General features: G+C 38.4%; 2 protein-coding genes across 2 annotated transcripts in view; both read right to left on the minus strand.

Annotated features, from left to right (window-relative positions):
- The window catches only part of SLC25A3 (solute carrier family 25 (mitochondrial carrier; phosphate carrier), member 3), an 11,834-nt gene extending 9,990 nt beyond the window's left edge, over positions 1-1,844 (minus strand). The window contains exons 1-2 of the mRNA XM_009882638.1: positions 1,831-1,844; positions 236-465 (exon numbers count right to left, since the gene is read on the minus strand). Coding sequence (XP_009880940.1) covers positions 236-465; positions 1,831-1,844 — 244 coding nt within the window. The remainder of the gene's footprint in view (positions 1-235; positions 466-1,830) is intronic.
- Positions 1,845-6,703: 4,859 nt separating this feature from the next.
- The window catches only part of TMPO (thymopoietin), a 49,141-nt gene continuing 38,174 nt past the window's right edge, over positions 6,704-17,670 (minus strand). The window contains exons 4-10 of the mRNA XM_009882639.1: positions 17,067-17,167; positions 12,097-12,216; positions 11,898-11,993; positions 11,230-11,340; positions 10,254-10,343; positions 9,847-9,941; positions 6,704-8,566 (exon numbers count right to left, since the gene is read on the minus strand). Coding sequence (XP_009880941.1) covers positions 8,275-8,566; positions 9,847-9,941; positions 10,254-10,343; positions 11,230-11,340; positions 11,898-11,993; positions 12,097-12,216; positions 17,067-17,167 — 905 coding nt within the window. The 3' untranslated portion in view covers positions 6,704-8,274. The remainder of the gene's footprint in view (positions 8,567-9,846; positions 9,942-10,253; positions 10,344-11,229; positions 11,341-11,897; positions 11,994-12,096; positions 12,217-17,066; positions 17,168-17,670) is intronic.

Below are 17,670 nucleotides of genomic sequence, written 5' to 3' on the forward strand. Positions count from 1 at the left end.
TATCAGGAAGAAATTTTTCACTCTGAGGGTGGTGAGGCACTGGAACAGGTTGCCCAGAGAAGCTGTGGATGCCCCGTCCCTGGAAGAGTTCAAGGCCGGGTTGGATAGGGCTTTGAGCAACCTGGTCTAGTGGGAGGTGTCCCTGCCCACAGCAGGGGGGTTGGAACTAGGTGATCTTCAAGATCCCTTCCAACCTAAACCATTCTATGATTCTCTGACCCTTCCCACCTCACACCCTGCGCCCCCTGAGCTTGCGGGCCTCCCTTCTTGCTGCCTGTCTCCGGGTGCTTGCCAGTTAGTCCACGTGTTTCCCGCAGCTTTCGGGTAGCTGTGTTGGTGCCCCGGGGCAATGTCAGACCAGAGACGCTCCTGAACACCAGCTCTACACCCACATCACTGCTGTGGCAGCAGCCTGCCTTGGGCACCGGCACGCAAGCCCAGGATTCATGCTCTGCAGCAGTTGTACTTTGAGTAACACCCGTTTTTCAAGGTTAAAGAATTCCTCAGCCTTGCACTGAACTCCAGTTCTGTTTACTGGTATCCAGCAATACTTTCTGACCACAGTCTGCTAGAGCTGCAAGACACAGTCCTCGACAAAAAAGGTCACCCTCTCCCCAGGCTCCCACCGCAGGTCAGTGTAAAACCAAGCGTGGTCAGGAGACAGGCCACCAAACACGGCCTCTGCCGCCGCGTTTCACCTCTGGAGAACAGGCTTGCGAGGCACTGTGACATGGCCTGTGCTACACCGGCTGCAGCTGCTTAAAGAAGAATTGCTAGTTACTGCTTTTTGTTCAAAGTAGAATGTAGTAGAATAACAGAGCAGTCACGCTTGGCTTCATCTACCTTAAACTATGCCTTTTCTAATACAGTGTGATTTCACTCATTTTAGTGCATTTACACTGTACAAAACTGAGACAGCAACAGTTCAGCTCTCCAGTTACTGAAGAGGCAAAAGCTCCAAGCCTCCACCGACTTGATCACATCCCTTCCATGACAGCACTCTGTAACGGCATAAGCACAGAAGACAGCAAAGCAGGAAGCACACACGGAATATCCCAGCTATTGCTTCTGGGCACAGAGCCACAACATAACCAACAGCACCTCTGTACTGCCACACTGACGAAACACCTCTTTGGTCAGCTGAGCACCTCCTGTCAAGCTTCCCTGGAGGGTGACCTGCTACACCAACCTTAGGACTTGGCTCTCTCTACTCTCTGTGTTTCACAACAAAATTGATCCAGGCAGACTGTCATACACAGGCAAAAAATGACACATGCCTAATAGCACTGCCACAGAAGTCTAGCTTGGCTAGTCCCTCCTGAGTAAAGTAGATTCCAGCTGCCGAGTAGGAAAAGGTCAGCTGAAACCTGCATTCTTTAAATACTTTCATTTAGCAAGCAGCTGAGAGCCTGAAGCGCTGTTCACTTCACTGCCAGTGGCAGCACGCAGACAGGTCAGAATTGTTCATTTTGCCAGTACTTGTTCTGCTCTACTCACTTGCATCTAAACAATTGTTGGTAGCAATGTTTATCTAAAAGCTAAACACCGATACTTATATACAGTCTGTGGAACAATCTGTTTCTTTGGTTTTAGCTGACAATTAACTTCTAACAGCTGTACTATTAAACAGCAGAGTCTAACATCCCTGTGAAAATACAGGGATAATATATGTTCAAAAATGAATGCATATTATTTTACATAGAAAATTTCTTCCTTTTCCCAGATGTGAAAGAACAAAATAGCAACAGCCTGTAATTTGAACCATCTAGATTAATCTGATTTCTGATACACACTGAAGGTAGTAATAGATGAAGACTTGAAAAACATTACCTTTTGGCGTCCATGTCTCTCAGATTCGTAATAAAAAGACCTATTGTAAATTAAATCCATCTTTTTAACAATTAACTACCCAAATTTTGGGAGTTTAAAAAAATATCAGTTTGGCAACTCCAAAATTTTCCTAATTACATCTCTCCTTCTGTTATTAAAACCCACCATACCCCCTCTCCGTTCACAGAATCACAGAATCATTTTGGTTGGAAGAGACCTTCAAGATCATCAAGTCCAACCATTAACCTAACGCTGCTAAGTTACCGCTAAACCACGTATGTCTTTTAAATACCTCCAGGAATGGTGATCCAACCACTTCACTGGGCAGCCTGTTCCAATGTTTGATAACCCATTCTGGATATTAGGAAAATTTCTTCACAATCTAAGCCTCCCCTGGTGCAACTTGAGGCAATTTCCTCTTGTCCTATTGCCTGTTACTTGGGAGAAGAGACCAACCCCCACTTCTCTACAACCTCCTTTCAGGTAGTTGTAGAGAGCAGTAAGTAAGGTCTCCCCTGAGCCTCCTTTTCTGCAGGCTACATAGCCCCGGTTCCTTCAGCCACTCCTCATAAGACTTGATCTCCACAGCCCTCACCAGCTTCGTTGCCCTTTTCCAGACACGCTCCAGCACACCAATGTCTTTCTTGTAGTGAGGGGCACAAAACTGAACTCAGTACTTGAGGTGCAGCCTCACCAGTGCTGAGTACAGAGCTACAATCACTCCCCTATTGCTGCTGGCCACACTATTTCTAATATAAGCCAGGATGCTATTGGCCTTCTTGGCCACCTGGGCACACTGCTGGCTCATATTCAGCCACCTGTCAAACAATACCCCCAGGTCCTTTTCTGTCCAGATCCCTCTGTAGAACCTTCCTACCCTCAAGCAAATCAACACTCCTGCCCAACTTGGTGACATCTACAACCTTACTAAGGGTGCACTCAATCCCCTTGTCCAGATCATTGATAAGGATATTCAAGAGAACAGGCCCCAATACTGAGCCCTGGGGAACACCACTCTTGACCAGCTGCCAACTGGATTTAACTCCATTCACCACAACTCTTTGGGCCTGGCCTTCCAGCCAATTTTTTTACCCAGAGAAGTATACACCCATCCAAGCCATGAGCAGCCAGTTTCTCCAGGAGTATGCTGTGGGAAATGGTGTCAGAGGCTTTACTAAAGTCTAGGTAGACAATATCCACATCCTTTCCCTCGTCCACTAAGTGGGTCACCTTGTCATAGAAGGACATCAGCTTAGTCAAGCAGGACCTGCCTTTCATGAACCCATGCTGACTGGGCTTAATCACATGGTTGTCCTGTATGTGCTATGTGATGGCACTCAGGGTGATCTGCTCCATAACCTTCCCTGGCACCAAGGTCAGACTGACAGGCATGTAGTTCCCCAAATCCTCCTTCCAGCCCTTCTTTGGATGGGCATATTTTCTAACCTCCAGTCAATTGGGACCTCCCTGGTTAGCCAGCACTGCTGACAAATGATGGAAAGTGACTTGGTGAGCACTTCTGCCAGCTCTCTCGGTACCCTTGGATAGATCCCATCCAGCCCCATAGACTTATGTGCATCTAAGTGGTGTAACAGCTCGCTATCTATTTCCTATTGGATTATGGAGGGCTCATTCTGCTCCCTATTCCTGTCATCCAGCTCAGGGGGCTGGGTACCTAGAGAACAACCGGTCTTACTATTAAAGACTGAGGCAAAGGCAGCATTAAGTACCTCAGCCTTTTCCTCATCCTGGGTCACTATGTTTTACCCTGCATCCAATAAAGGATGGAGATTCTCCTTTGTCCTCCTTTTGTTGTTGATGTATTTATTGAAACATTTTTTTATTGTCTTTTACGGAAGTAGCCAGATTAAGTTCTAGTTGGACTTTGGCCCTTCTAATTTTCTCCTTGCAAAACCCTTCCCCCCTCGCATTCCCTATCCCGCCCCCCCCCCATTCTATGATTTCTTACGCCTGTAGGCAGGGAGAACCGAGAGCTTTGTGACTTGCCTTGGCAACCTGCTTTCCCTCCCCCATGCATTCCAGCCCCCTCCACCACTGCCCCAAGCAGCATACAATCAAGAAATTCTAGACTAGCTCTTTTCACAGTTTTAATATTTTGGTGAAGCCCATAAGTAAAATCAAAGCTTTAAACAAGCTTGTTCTCCAAGTGCCTTGTTATTTTCAAAAAAAAATCTACAATGAGATAGACAGTGAAACAACCATCTACACCTTTGTTAATCAGGTTAGCACAAGTAACACCAGCTCCCGTTGTAAGCATATATTTTACATACTCATTCATTGTATCAACGCCAGAACTACTAGACTGTGATTCTAGAGAATCAGTAACAGATCAATGCAAGCTGTAAGTAGGTTTCACAGCCCAAGGGAAGCCGTAACACTGCAGCGTCTTCTTCAACAGGATCCAAACTAGCTAGGTTGAACTACAGCACTCACATCTTCTGAAAGCAGAAGTAGTGAAACCTCACCTAGTCCCTGCCATACATGCCCTCATCTGATAATCTCTTCTAATCTAAATTCTCCCCCGACATTACATGTTTTTCCTCCATAAAACATTACCTTTTTTCCCCCCTAAACAACAACTGAAGAAGGCAGTGCAGATACACTTTAACCACAAACTACTAATGCTGACAAAGAATTTTGAAGTGAGGTGGGACAGAAAATCTGAGGAATTATTCTTTTAGTTATGAATATATACATAGTATCTATAGGCATATATGCCACCTTAGAACTGTTTTACAAGTTGAATTAACTTGTAGACCCTGTGCCGTATGAACACATGCATGTATGTATACATCTGTCATAGCTTGCTGTTGTACTGGTGCAAAGCAGCCTGATATATTCCCTACAGAAAAAGAAAAGCAAAAGCCATAGGAAAGTTTTAGACAACCATAGGTACATTTACCAAACAGAGTAAAAGCTATATTAACAGACAATGAAGGGTATGCTGAAATGCCTAAGTTTGCAAACAAGATTTAAAATTATACATCACAACCCGTATCTATTTTGATCAGTCAGACAAAGTTTAAAAAAATCTTTTTCAAAAGCTTTTCAGCCCAATAGGCAACTTCATCCAAGCCAAAAATACCACACAATTTTACAAGCTTAATTTGCAATTACACAATTTTTTCTGCTGAAGAGCCTCTTCTGGGACCTCTATTATTTAAAGGCATTCTTCTTGTACTTGGCTTTTCTGATTTAACTCTGCATAGTCTAGTTAACTTTTTTTTTTTTAAAAAAGATATTTTGTCCCCAGAACCATCTGAGAAGGTAATTAGCAGGAACTGAGGACTCTAGTACCATGAGGATTTTCATTAGTTGTGCCACAAGAAACAAACCAAAACACACACAGATCAAGCCCAGGAGACCTAAAAGCATTCTGTAGGGCACTAGTGAGCATACTGCTACCAAGTAAACTTGGAGAAGAAAAGGTTCCTTCACACTGTTTCCTACTTAAATACAAATCAATGTTTCAAAACACACACAATCTAAATTTAAGATCATCCTTGAGACACTAAGGTAAGTTCTCACAGCCTTACCATGGATCAGGTGCCATACAATTAAGTCTCAACACTGCAAGCGGTAACCCTCTAGTGATTTGCAGCCTGGTACTAGACTCCTGAGACTGGGTTCGTGTTAAAAGATTAGCACGCAATTTAAAGAGAAAAACGCAAGCAGTGTTAGAAAGCTCTAATTCAGACAGGCAAATCAAGATCTGCCATGTTTTCAGCACAGCATTCTAAGCAGTATCACCAATCATAAGAGCAAAACCCACCAAAAAAATCCCAACATTGTCATGCCTATTAACTTACATAGGCCTTTTTCCAGACTTTTTGTAGCCCTTGCCCTAAAAGGGACTTAAGCAATATTTACTACGTCAGAACTCATCTAATTTTTGCAACTGGAATTTGGATCTTAATGCCAGTGCATAGAATTGCTCTATTTTGTGATTGGTTTTGAAAGTTTAACCTGGATCTGCCTAGAAGCCAAGATAAACTAATGGAACAAAAGTGGGATTATTTGGAAAAAAAATAATCAGTTCCTATTGCTTCAGCACTTTGATACAAAGACTACAGTATACTTCAGTGTAACTTATATAGCAGTATTTAGGAGGCTTTAAGCATATGCAACTATTCAGCTAATAGCACTATTACTGCATGCGTTACTCTCAGAATAACATGAATAGCTTTAGAAATGCTGGTAAATCCGTATCTGGGGCTGGGAGAGGAAGGGAGAGAGGGAATAAAGAAGAAAGAGATGACTCTCAGGGCTACCTCACACCATTAAATGCCTCAAGTGTAAGAAGCTCATTCATTTCTTGAAGATGCATTGTCTTCCACCTACAACTGAGCTACACATAGGTTATTTTGAGGACTTATTTAGAAAAGTCTTTACCTTCTGTGAAGTAACACTGAAGTTGAGAGGATTCTCCAAAACAGTGCAAAAATAAAAGAATGGCAACATTTAATCGCACTGCAGTTCGGTTTGGGGTTTGGTTTTTTTTTTATGATGCTAATAGTATCCCTGAAGGAGGTCAACTGAAAGTATTTCATGTAACTAGAAGAGAAAGATATATTTCATGTTAAAACATATAGCAAAGTGGGGTGAAAAATAATTAAGGTGAAAAGGGAGTTCCTTAAGCATTGAAAAGCAAATGAAGACTAGCTTCTCCCCCCATCCAAATTAAAGGCCTAAAATAGGCTAAAGGATTAGAGTGCAAAACTATCATTATAGTGCAAATATGACAAATATTCTTCCAAGTGTTGACATGAACTGCTCTGGGTCTACTATCAGATTTTTTTTTAAGCTTGAAAGACTGTAGCAGCACAAAATGACACCACTGATACATTAGCATCTCTTGCTGCTTTTCAGCAATGCATTTATTTTGATAAGGAAAACTGACACACATTAAAGTCATTTTTATTTTTCTGCATTTTGACACCAAGTGAATGTCGTATGTTACAATTCTCTATAGGACGGACACATGTTTAGCTATTTGGATTACTCAAAAAAGCAGATTAAAAGGAAAAAATAATCTTAACAGAAAAAAACCCTATTGCTTTGCTACAAATTACATTTGTCCCCAAGTTCACAGAAAGTAAAGCTTCCTCATAGCTATAGTCTACACAATAATTGTACCTAGAGTAAAAAGATACTGACTATTAACTAATGTTTGCAGCTTTTTATAAGTAGCACTTTAAGAATAAGTAGTATGATTTATTGCGATTTTGTACCAAGCAATGAGACTGCTGCAGATTTAAGCACAACAAAATGTATACATTCACTTTAAAAATTGTTGCTTATCACTCTTCATTGGTAGTACTGAAGTCAGCTGCCTGCTCAACTAAGTTACACAATATAGAGTGTTTCAGCATGCTTTCACTGAGAAAAATATTCAACTGCATGAAAGTAGTAAATCTCACCTTAGAAGATGAAACTGTAGCAGAAAATGCAGCAATGCCCTCTTCATACAAGAATAAAACTTCATATGGAATTTTCACACTTTGAGAATACTTCTCTAAATGAATATTCAAAGATAATCACATAAAGCTGTGTTGGAAAAACATCGCTTTTTTAAAAAGAGAAAAAAGACCACTGCTAAAGTCAGAATTTAGACTAGTTCAGGTAACAACCTTGATCCAAAAAAGTATTTTAGTAGCAAATTATATTGATGCAATTTTTATTTTCCAGGCATATTACTAATAAATAAGTTCCTCTAAGACATCTCTTGCCAATTAGATTTGTATTCAGCTCCTACAACACTAAGCACTAAAATGAAGAGATACATTTAAATGATGTTAAGCTTAAACAGAGTTACTAATATGATACTAAGACTTTTACAGAAATGCAAACAGGTTTACAGTTACACTTACTAAAAAGTTACAGTAAATCTACAGAAAAGGTTGTCATTGTACTCTCCCTATATCCTAAGAGATCAAATTCAATAACATTGTTACTGAAAAAATGCATACAAAAATGCATTTCCCTTTATCACCTGTGTTAAAATCCTCCTCCACAATAATCTATAGACAGAAGTACAACTTCTTTTCTGTACAAAGGAAAGGGTTTAAAAACACAGTTTCACATTTTACTACATTTTTGCCCTTCTCAGCTTCCAAGTTCTTGCAAAAACAAATATACAGTTTCTCAAAAATCAATTTAAAGGAAGTCCACATTAAAAAAATAAAGCCTACAAAAAGTTTAAAGATCTAAAAAAATGTTACTCCTATGGCAAAGTGATCTCCTACTAGTCCAAAAGTCCAGAAAGTTACCGATGTCCATTTAATATTATCTTGCTTCATTTATCCAATTTATCAGGTTCCAATCACATTATTTGTAAGAAGCCCTTGAGTCGATGAGAGGGCAGAAGAGTTCTCTACAATTAAAAACAGGAGATCAAATCAGGTGTGCCTTTCAAAAAGGTACTCATTTGGCATTGCCCCGAGAGGAAATATTCAGATATTTAGAGAAAGGATTTCCTTGATTAGTTTCCATAGACTGATAAACCAAAAACAAGAAGACCAAAACAACAACAAAGAAAATAATTTTTATCCACAGGGGAATGGAGCGTTCTTTTTTTGTTGGTGGTTTCTCCGACTTGATGTCAGTTGAGGTATTGTATTTTGGAACATATTTAGAGAAACTTTCCTCCATCCTGAAGTCACTGTGCTCTATAGGCCGGCTAGCAGCTCCTTTGATTGGCCTACGGCAGCTAGCACTGTTAATAAAAAAAAAAAAAATTAAGATATTGCATATTTAAAAGAGCAATCTGAGGTATACAGGAAAGTTTCAGTATAGTTAAAGAACTAAAAATTATTTCTAGTGAATGCAGTACCTGAAATACCTCTCAAACTCCAACACGTCTATCATTATTATTTTTAAAGTTAACCAGTGTTCAAACACACCTTCAAAAAAACCTCAAATGCCAATTTACTTCACCCTGTCCACACAATCAATGAATCATAACTGGCAATAAAACTCTAGGAAGTGTCTCTGTCTGCATCTTTTATGATCACTTCTACAGCCCCAATGGGATTTCTAAACCTAAGATTGCCCCTTGGCTATTAAAATAGGTACTGCTGGCTAAGCCAATACACAGAGCCAGAAGATGAAGCAGTAAGGGTTAAGAAACCCACATACGTTGCCAAGTCCTTATATACAAGGACTACACATGCATGATTTTTATTTAAAGAAAAGTATCATAGATTTAACTACACTGAAACTTCAAAACAAGAGAGAACAAAGCACATACATACTACTACACCATAGTAGTAGTAACTAGTACCATATATTCTCTTTGTGGTAAGACTTTATACCATTGCAGTTTAAATTGAAGCTATAATTAACGTGTTGGAAACACAGGAGTTTATTTCACATCATAACCATAGGGAAACTTTTTCCTATTATTCTCTTAACAGGATAATTAAGCAGTTCCCAGAACTTTGTCAAGAGGGTTGTTTCAATTTTTGTTTAAATGCAAAGTTGCAAAGAAAAATTGTAATAGCCCTTCCTAGATGCCATCCTTATTCATGCCAAGAGTAATAATCTTTGACTACAACAGAACTGCTACTTAAAGGAACAAACAAGGTATTTGAAAATTCTTTTTGGCTTTCAAAAAGAAATCTCAAATCTATGTTGGGAGATCTCTCCTTAATTTAACAGCAGGCCTAAAGCAGTTGCATCTGGCCAAAACCTGAAGTATTGTGAGCCATTACCACAGAGACACCCTTCCCATTTAACTTCCAGCATCCAGAAGTTCCAGTAATAATTCCTACTATAGTACTACCCTGTCCTCCCACCCCCAATTTAAGTAGAGACTGTTCTGGCTAACAAAACTACATATATAGAACAGAAGAGACAAGTGGTCATCTCAACTGTCACTGAGCCATAGTGCAAAAAATGTTCCTCAGAATCTTACCAATATAATCAAAAGACACTTCTCAGCTTAAATAGGTTTACAAGAACTGTGAAACAGGCCCCCATAAACCTTATAAATACCTAATTCCTGTAGGTGTTGATACTTCATAAGGGAACATTTCCTTAAGAATATCCCTTTCTACTCTTCGTTCTTCGGTATGAGTTTTCTCCAGCACCTAGGAAACCAAAAACAGTTAAAGGCCTAACAGACCACAAACCAAAAAGCTCCCGCATAGTTATCTTAGGGATCATAACCATGTGCAATTTATAAGAATGAATGAGTCACCCAGTGACATTCAAGAATTTTACTTCTTGGGTTTTAGAAGTTAGTTGAACCTTTGCTAATGGTAGCTGTCTGGTCACTTTTGGTGTCTTAAAGCATTCAGTACTCTCCTCAGTTTCCTTTAAGATAAAGAACACATTGTATAAATACAATACACCTGCCAGCCAATGATTTAGATGATAAAAACAACAACTTTAACCATCACCTCTATCATGGCTGTGTTCAGCAGATCACAGGATTGGTTGCGGCCAACATGATTAAAAAAGTACTGATGTGGGCTATTTGTCTCTTCTTGCTGTAATAAATAATGCCACAGTACAGTAGAATACTAACTGAAAAAAAACTTATGCAGTTTGAAATAGAACATCAAGTTTTCCCACAACCTTCTATCTGACAACTAAGTCTACATTGCAGTTACATTACAAACAAATAAAGCAGCCTATTTCGTAAGTCTAAGACCCACCGGTAGAGTAGGCTTCCCCGGCGTTAATACAAGTTTTGTCTACAGTAACTAGATGAAGCAATGAACTCCATTCAAATTCAGCCAAGCACTACCTTGTAATGTAAATTTCCACAACATTACAGTACTACATTAATACATTACATATACTTGCAAGTGCTTCAGACAGTTCTCCAAGAGGTATAATTGACAGCTTGAATAGGTTTACAGTAAAAGAATTATTCCCCTTCTTGATAACTGACAGGAATCTACAGATGCTTTTTAAATTCCGGCTTTTGGTCTAAAAGTAATCCTACTCTTCGATTCCCTACATTAAGGTACATTGTGGTTTTTCAGGATAGGCCGATTTACAAGATCAAAGGCAGATAACCCAATTTTGCTGTCTTTGTTATTTGTCTTTGTTATTCAAAGAATTTAAAAGAAAAAATCTACATTTTGTACAGAAAAATAGCAGCACAAGAAAAAAATAACAAACCAAAACTTATTTTCTTTTTATTTTATCCTAAGGCAAAGCAGGATCTCCACGCACACACCCCCCTCCCCAAATCCAAAAGGGGAAGACAAAAGTAAGTTTAAATTTTCTTTCATGCTAGTCTATTTGGACTAGTGCCACCTGGGCAGTGACATCCTCCACCCTTCCGTACTAATGAGTAAGCACATGCACACAAGAATCTTGTTCAGAGAGAGAAAGCAATAGCAATCTAAGTTTCAATTTATTTACTTCAGCTGTCATCAATGGTTTCTTTGGTGTTCTTCTGGGCATGTCTGAGAGTTCACTGATTGACAGCGTAGGAGCTGCATGCTTGAAATTTCCAGGCACCCTATTGACAACCTGCCGAGATTCAAAATTGTGCAAACTCAGAATCAGCCAAAAATACAAAATAAAAGAGAGAAGGGGGCAGAGCCAAACAAGAAAACCTTTATGTGAATTGCATATGTGCATGTTAGGAGTTAACTCAAGGTTATGTAATAGATACTCTGAAATAAGCATAGGAAACACATTGCTTATCATTCCAAGTAGTTTCTTTTAAGCTATTTAGAAACATAAAGGCTATTTAGTTTGCAAGAAAAGCCAAACTTAGAAGCAGATATTCTGCATGTACTCAAATACATTAAGAAAAGATCTGAGCTTTTAAAGTTGTTCTTCTCAACCCTCCCCCCAAAAAGACATTAGATGGGACCTAGGTGTCTACCTAGTCCCATCTCAAAGTGAACAGCATTAGGCACTAAACCAGATACTGAATACATGGTTTCAAAGACTACTGAATAGAAGACTTTTAAGGAAAGTACAACTATCTGTTCAAAACAGAATGATTCTCTGAGTAAAGATATATTACAGAAGAATACCACTTGCATGATTTATTGAACATATTTACTAAGCATATTTACTAGGGTCTCGTTGCTTGCAGTCAATATAGTTTCAGCTATGGGAGTACTCTCTGTTATTACAGCATCATCTACAGGCAACTGTGCTGTGGTTTCCACCTGTTTGTTTAAAACAAACAAAAGAAAACAATTGAATAAAATAGCCACTGGGACCCTAACAGTGAGAAAAAAAGCTTATCTATTATAATAAGCCTCTCATCACCCTTTTCCTTGGTGTTCTTCTTGACACTCTTGTAGACTCCCTAGAAAATGCCTGCAGAGGTCCACTTTTTGAAGATCCACTTGTCCAGACAGTCTCAGTAACTTCATCTTGAGAATAGCTCTATTCAAGCATCAAACACATGATCAAATACATGAAAGCCAGCTCTCAACATTGGATACCCACAACCAAAAGCCAGAATAGCATGCATACTCCAGAAGCAGTGTCTACAATCCATAAAAGTGTGGGTCCTAATATATTCAATAATGAATAGCTAGCTAGTTAAGTAGTGTTGACCACAATACTTACTTTACAGCACATTACTTTTCAAATACAGAACTAACTAGATAACGCTCAATGGTGAAAACTGATAGTCTGCTCTCTGTAACAACATGAAATAAGTAATGCTATAAGTAGTTACATCAAGTCATAGACAGCAGATATCCTAGTTTTCAGGCCCATTACATTACCTGCCTACAAAAAAAAAAATTAATCTATGCCCATAAGCAGAAAGCATCACCTTGTTCTCTATCCAGATAGGAATCTATTCTCTCAAGCAGAGATAGGAATGGTTTAGGCACAGTCACCTACATTTCTACAAGAACTAATCTCCAGCCACAGTGGGCAGGGGGAGAAGTTTCCACATACAGAGATGAAACTCAAAATTTTCACAGAACAGTGGGTCTAAACAATCAAGCCTGACAGATCTTTACAAATCTAAGTAACAACAAAAAGTTTTATAGCCATTAACAAACACACATAATTCCCTACTCCTTATTGCAAATTTTATGCTCAAGTAAAAAATCCTCCTCAAAACTAATTCCAAACATAGACCTGGAGGGAAAGGGAGATGAGTGCCTGCTTATTCTAGATTACATACAAAATTTTCCTTTTTATCTGATTAAGTTTAAAAAAAAAATATTACTTTGTTAATACTGAAATCTTTGCACAGTAACACCTCATGCATTGATGTATTACCAAGTTTTTGGAAATTACACTCAGGGTTGATGGAAGTTACATAGACTGGTGCAACTGTCAATTACAGGTCTAACAGCAGAAATAACTTCACCGGAACAGTATTAGCTCCAAAACAATGTGTTAAGAGAGCAGGGTGGAAAGTATTTATTTATTAAGAGGGAAAAAAAGTCTAACAATGCCCATATCCATTCCGCACTTGTATCTTCAAAGTTACTCCAGTGAAACTCACAGCTGAGCAGCTTTATGATTCTTAATGTAAGTTCTGTATTACTGCTGCTACATATCCAGCAGAGGGAGCACAAGGGTTTCGCTTTACTCCAAAGTCACTGAACTACTTTGAAAACCAAATGTGTATTTATGCACAGACCTCAAGCCCAAACAGATTCAGATGTTTCATACAAAATTGTAGATTTCAGCCTGAGCATCCAATATTCTTGTCAACTTAAACAAACTTCTGATTAAAGATCTCCCAAACTCTTTTTATACATTCAGACACTGGCTTACCTTCCCTATTAAGAAAAGCTTAACCTGCAACCTTCAATCATGGATCCCCACCTCACTCCCATACACTTTCTATTTGAGAGGTGGTGTCGTCTCACCAGAGAGAGGTGTAGAAGCTTAGAGAAAAACACTAATTTCAGAGTGGTTCCACTCAAACACATTGCACTTAAAACAGTAAGGCAATTCCCTTATCCTACTAAAGGAGAACTCCCCTGCCCCAGGCTGTTTAACTAGGAACTAGTTTTCTTCTAATGAAAAGTCAGAAGAACTGCAATAAATAACTGCCTCTCTCCTTAGTTCTTCAGATGCTTGTCAGTCATGTTAAGTACCACGTTTCAAGTTTTCTTGCATGTAAAATCTGGGAAAAACAAAATCTACTGCGTAACACCCATCCAGACTTCAGCAGAGCATATTCAACAGACAAAAAAATAAAATACTATTGTTGTCTAAAGTCATAGTTATCCTCACTGTCAACTGAGTGGGCCTTGTCTGCTTATCCCACAAATATCTGAACTAAATAAATCGTATTAGAATGTAATACTCCATGTAGGTACACCAACACCCTGTATATAACCAAAGAAAGTTACAACAGTGGGGTGCTATTCAGCATGTGTTTTTAACTGTCATTTCTCACAAGTAGTGAAGCTATAAATTAGGAGTTTACCTGAGCTACCACTTCCTAAGTTTTTTATTTGGTGCATGCCACATGAAATTTGTATGCCAGCAGCTGCAATGCTACATGTTTTATTTTTAAGCCCAGCTATACAGATAGTAAAAAAAAAAATGCAGGGAGGAATAGGGGAACACAACACATGCACAATGTCACCACAGAGTCTCAAGGAGACAGTAGTTCTACATTGCTAGGACTCCCTAACAGTTAAGTTGTTTAGCCTGCCTCTTTCCATCCAGTGCTACCTACTATAAGGCCTTATGCACTGTTTTGAACTCTAACTCTGTATTTACCTACCTGATTGGAAGGGGGCATTCAAATTATGGTTTTCTTCCAACTTTTCCAGTTCACTATAAGGAGGCAATTAAGCACAAACAGCCAAGCTCAAACTCATCTAGCCCTTCACTGCTGACTGATAAGACCCATAAGCCTGCTCAACCTCCCCACCCAATTTCTTTTGCACCACCCTGCTTAAAGACTATCTATTTGTACTCTTCAGAAAACAGCAACATCCATCTGTGCCAAATGACAGACAATCCTTTCAGCTGCATATGCCTGGACTAAGACCAGTGCTGGACAGGACCTAGAAGTGACTAACAAATCTGCTCACATCACACTACCAACCAATTTAGCCCCACCACTCTTCAGAGCCTCATAATCTTTCAGCCAATGCCACACAGTTGCATATAATTCTGCAGAATGAGTATGGTCACTAGACACATTAGCTGCAAACTTAAGATCCAATTTCACAGGAAGAGGGAAAGAAAAAAGATAACATCTTCACACACTTTTATGTGTGACTACACACATTTGCTAGCCAAGAACATTGAGATGTTTTTGGCATCAAGCAGCTTCAAAGTTTTTGTGGGTTTGTTTTGGTTTGGTTTTTTTTTTTGTTTTGTTTGGGGGTTTTTTGGAGGGGTTGTTTTTTTTGGTGGTGGGGTTTTGTTTTGTGTGGGTTTTTTGTTTGGTTTTTTTGTTTGGTTTTGTTTGTTGTTTTTTTTTTTTTTAAACACAGCAGTCTGGAGTTGAAAGGTAAAATGTTTAACAAACTAGAGAGAGTTCCTGAAGAATTTGGCATAATTTTTTGATTAATCAAATGATATTCCTTTGATTAACTAATTAATTAAAATAGGCAAGTAATTAAATATGCAAGTTGCAAAATATTTCCTCTATACTGCACATGTAAAAGTTCAAGACAGAACACAGTAATGACCTAGCTTTATTATAATGAAACTGGATGACAAAAAATTGAGTAAGCACTCATCACTTGAAAATGCCACAAAAATACATCACTATCTCTTCACTTTTATTCTGTCAGTTCCTGAAGACTAGGAAGCTTTGTTGATAGCTGAATTATATACTTCTATTACACTGAGGCTGGCAGAGTTTCCTGGGTGGATAGCAATTTAGAAAAGCATAATCCTTAAAATACAAGAACCTCCAGATTCAGATTCCCATTATAAAGATCATCATGAGCGGAAGTAGCGCAAATAAATGAAGAAATACTCAGTGTGTTGAACTACGTATGGGTTTTGATTTGTAGAAGTGAAATCTGTTCAGCTTGTACCCTAAAAATCCAATTAAAAATAAGTAGAACTAGTTATGGATCTCCATAACTGTGTTGTATTACACAAGCTCATACAGCAGTGTTACCTGCTTCAAGCGACATCCATAGCAAAAGCATGTTTATACATACGTAGAGACACTATCTAAATAGGAAGTATCTGGCATCTGCCATACTATAAAGTAGTGAGAAAAGTCACTGTTCTGCTACAATACACCAAGCTATTAACAGGTCAGATTTTTGTGTCACTGAACATTTTCTATACAAGTCCTTTACTGTAACACAACTCCACTACTTATTGGTCAGATGAATAACACCGTAAAGATCATAAGTAACTTCAGATGGGGAACAGAGTATTTAGTGACACTGTCACATCACAAGGACAGATCAGTCACGAACTACCAAATCCAGTATTCAACCATCAGTTCAAAAACCTGACGTGCTTCTATAAAATCCCTCTTTCAACAAGACAACAGAACTAATATTATTTATAAGTAAAGGACAAGTGGTACATACAGTGAGATTTAAACTTGTTATTTATTATTTTTCTTCTTAGAAGCTTTCCAACAAATTAACGTCTACTGCTGCTACAAGCACAGTTGAGGAAAAATTATTATATAGATAGCTAGTGCATGTGTGTACACACATATACACACTTCCATATATATAAATATAGGCATATACAGAAGTGCATTACTTCATGGATTATATTTAAAAGTCATTAAGAAGATGTATTTAAAATGCATAAGCATATCTATTGACATCACACCAGATCTAGAAGTAAGAGGTATGTATATGTATTTAAAAACCTTTCTAGAAAACCAAACAAAAAAACAAAACCAAACCCTATCTTTTTCCAAACTTGTTTTTAACCTGCTTCTTTTATTCAATCAATTTGTTTATAATCATCCAAGAGGATGACATCAGCCCATCTGACTTAACATGTTTAGTTTTGGAAATGTGACAGATTTTTAAGCTGCCTATTATTTTTCTCTAAGAGGTGCTAGAGCAGCTGGCAAGTCAGACAAACAGCTTTAGCAGACCGTAAGTTTGAATGTTATGAGACAGGCTAAAAACAGCAACTATAGTTAATTCACAAGATTTTCAGAAAGCCTGTTATAATACAGCATGAAAGAACTTTTCAAAAACAGCATAGCCCACTAAGTCAAATGTGATTATGTTAAAAGTAGTACGGTGTTTAGTAAGCACATCAGCTGCAGTTAGTAGCCACTCCAGATGCCACTAAATTAAACATACCTGGTTGTGTTCAACAACTCTTCTTTGTTTGAGTGCTACTGGAGTCTTTGTCCTGGCTTTCAGTGGTTCCCTCTTCTCAAGCCTCAGCTCAGACTTCGGATCTGTAACCAATTTTAATATAAAATAGTTTCTATAATACTACTGGTTGTTGTACTAGTTTAAACCAATCATTTTTTAATAAAAACTCATTTTAAGAGGCAACATAACTCTTATGAATTACCATTTCCTTAAAAAGTTGTGAGATACAGGTAAGTTTTTCCATTGAATGTAGAAGAACAAGGACTTTTGAAGAACAACCTTGAAAAATATCTTAAAATACTGACCCAAATATTTCATTTTGTCCTGAAAATCCTACATTTCAGATAAGCTTTAACCAATCCAGCAGTTCCATTTAGAAACTGGTATGAAGTTGCAATTACTTTATCCAAAGTACCATTATGCTATTGATTACAGCAAGGGTAATGAAGCTTTTCAACATTGTTTAGGCTGTTAGTTTCACTTCCTTTAAACATAAGTCCTTTTATACAAAACTCCTTTTTGATGCAGAAGGGTGACTGGTTAACAGTCATCTTACCAGTAAGAGGAAGTACAATTTCCACACTCT

The sequence above is a fragment of the Charadrius vociferus genome, unplaced genomic scaffold, assembly GCF_000708025.1.
Source record: "Charadrius vociferus isolate BGI_N301 unplaced genomic scaffold, ASM70802v2 scaffold72, whole genome shotgun sequence".
Lineage (NCBI taxonomy): Eukaryota > Metazoa > Chordata > Aves > Charadriiformes > Charadriidae > Charadrius > Charadrius vociferus.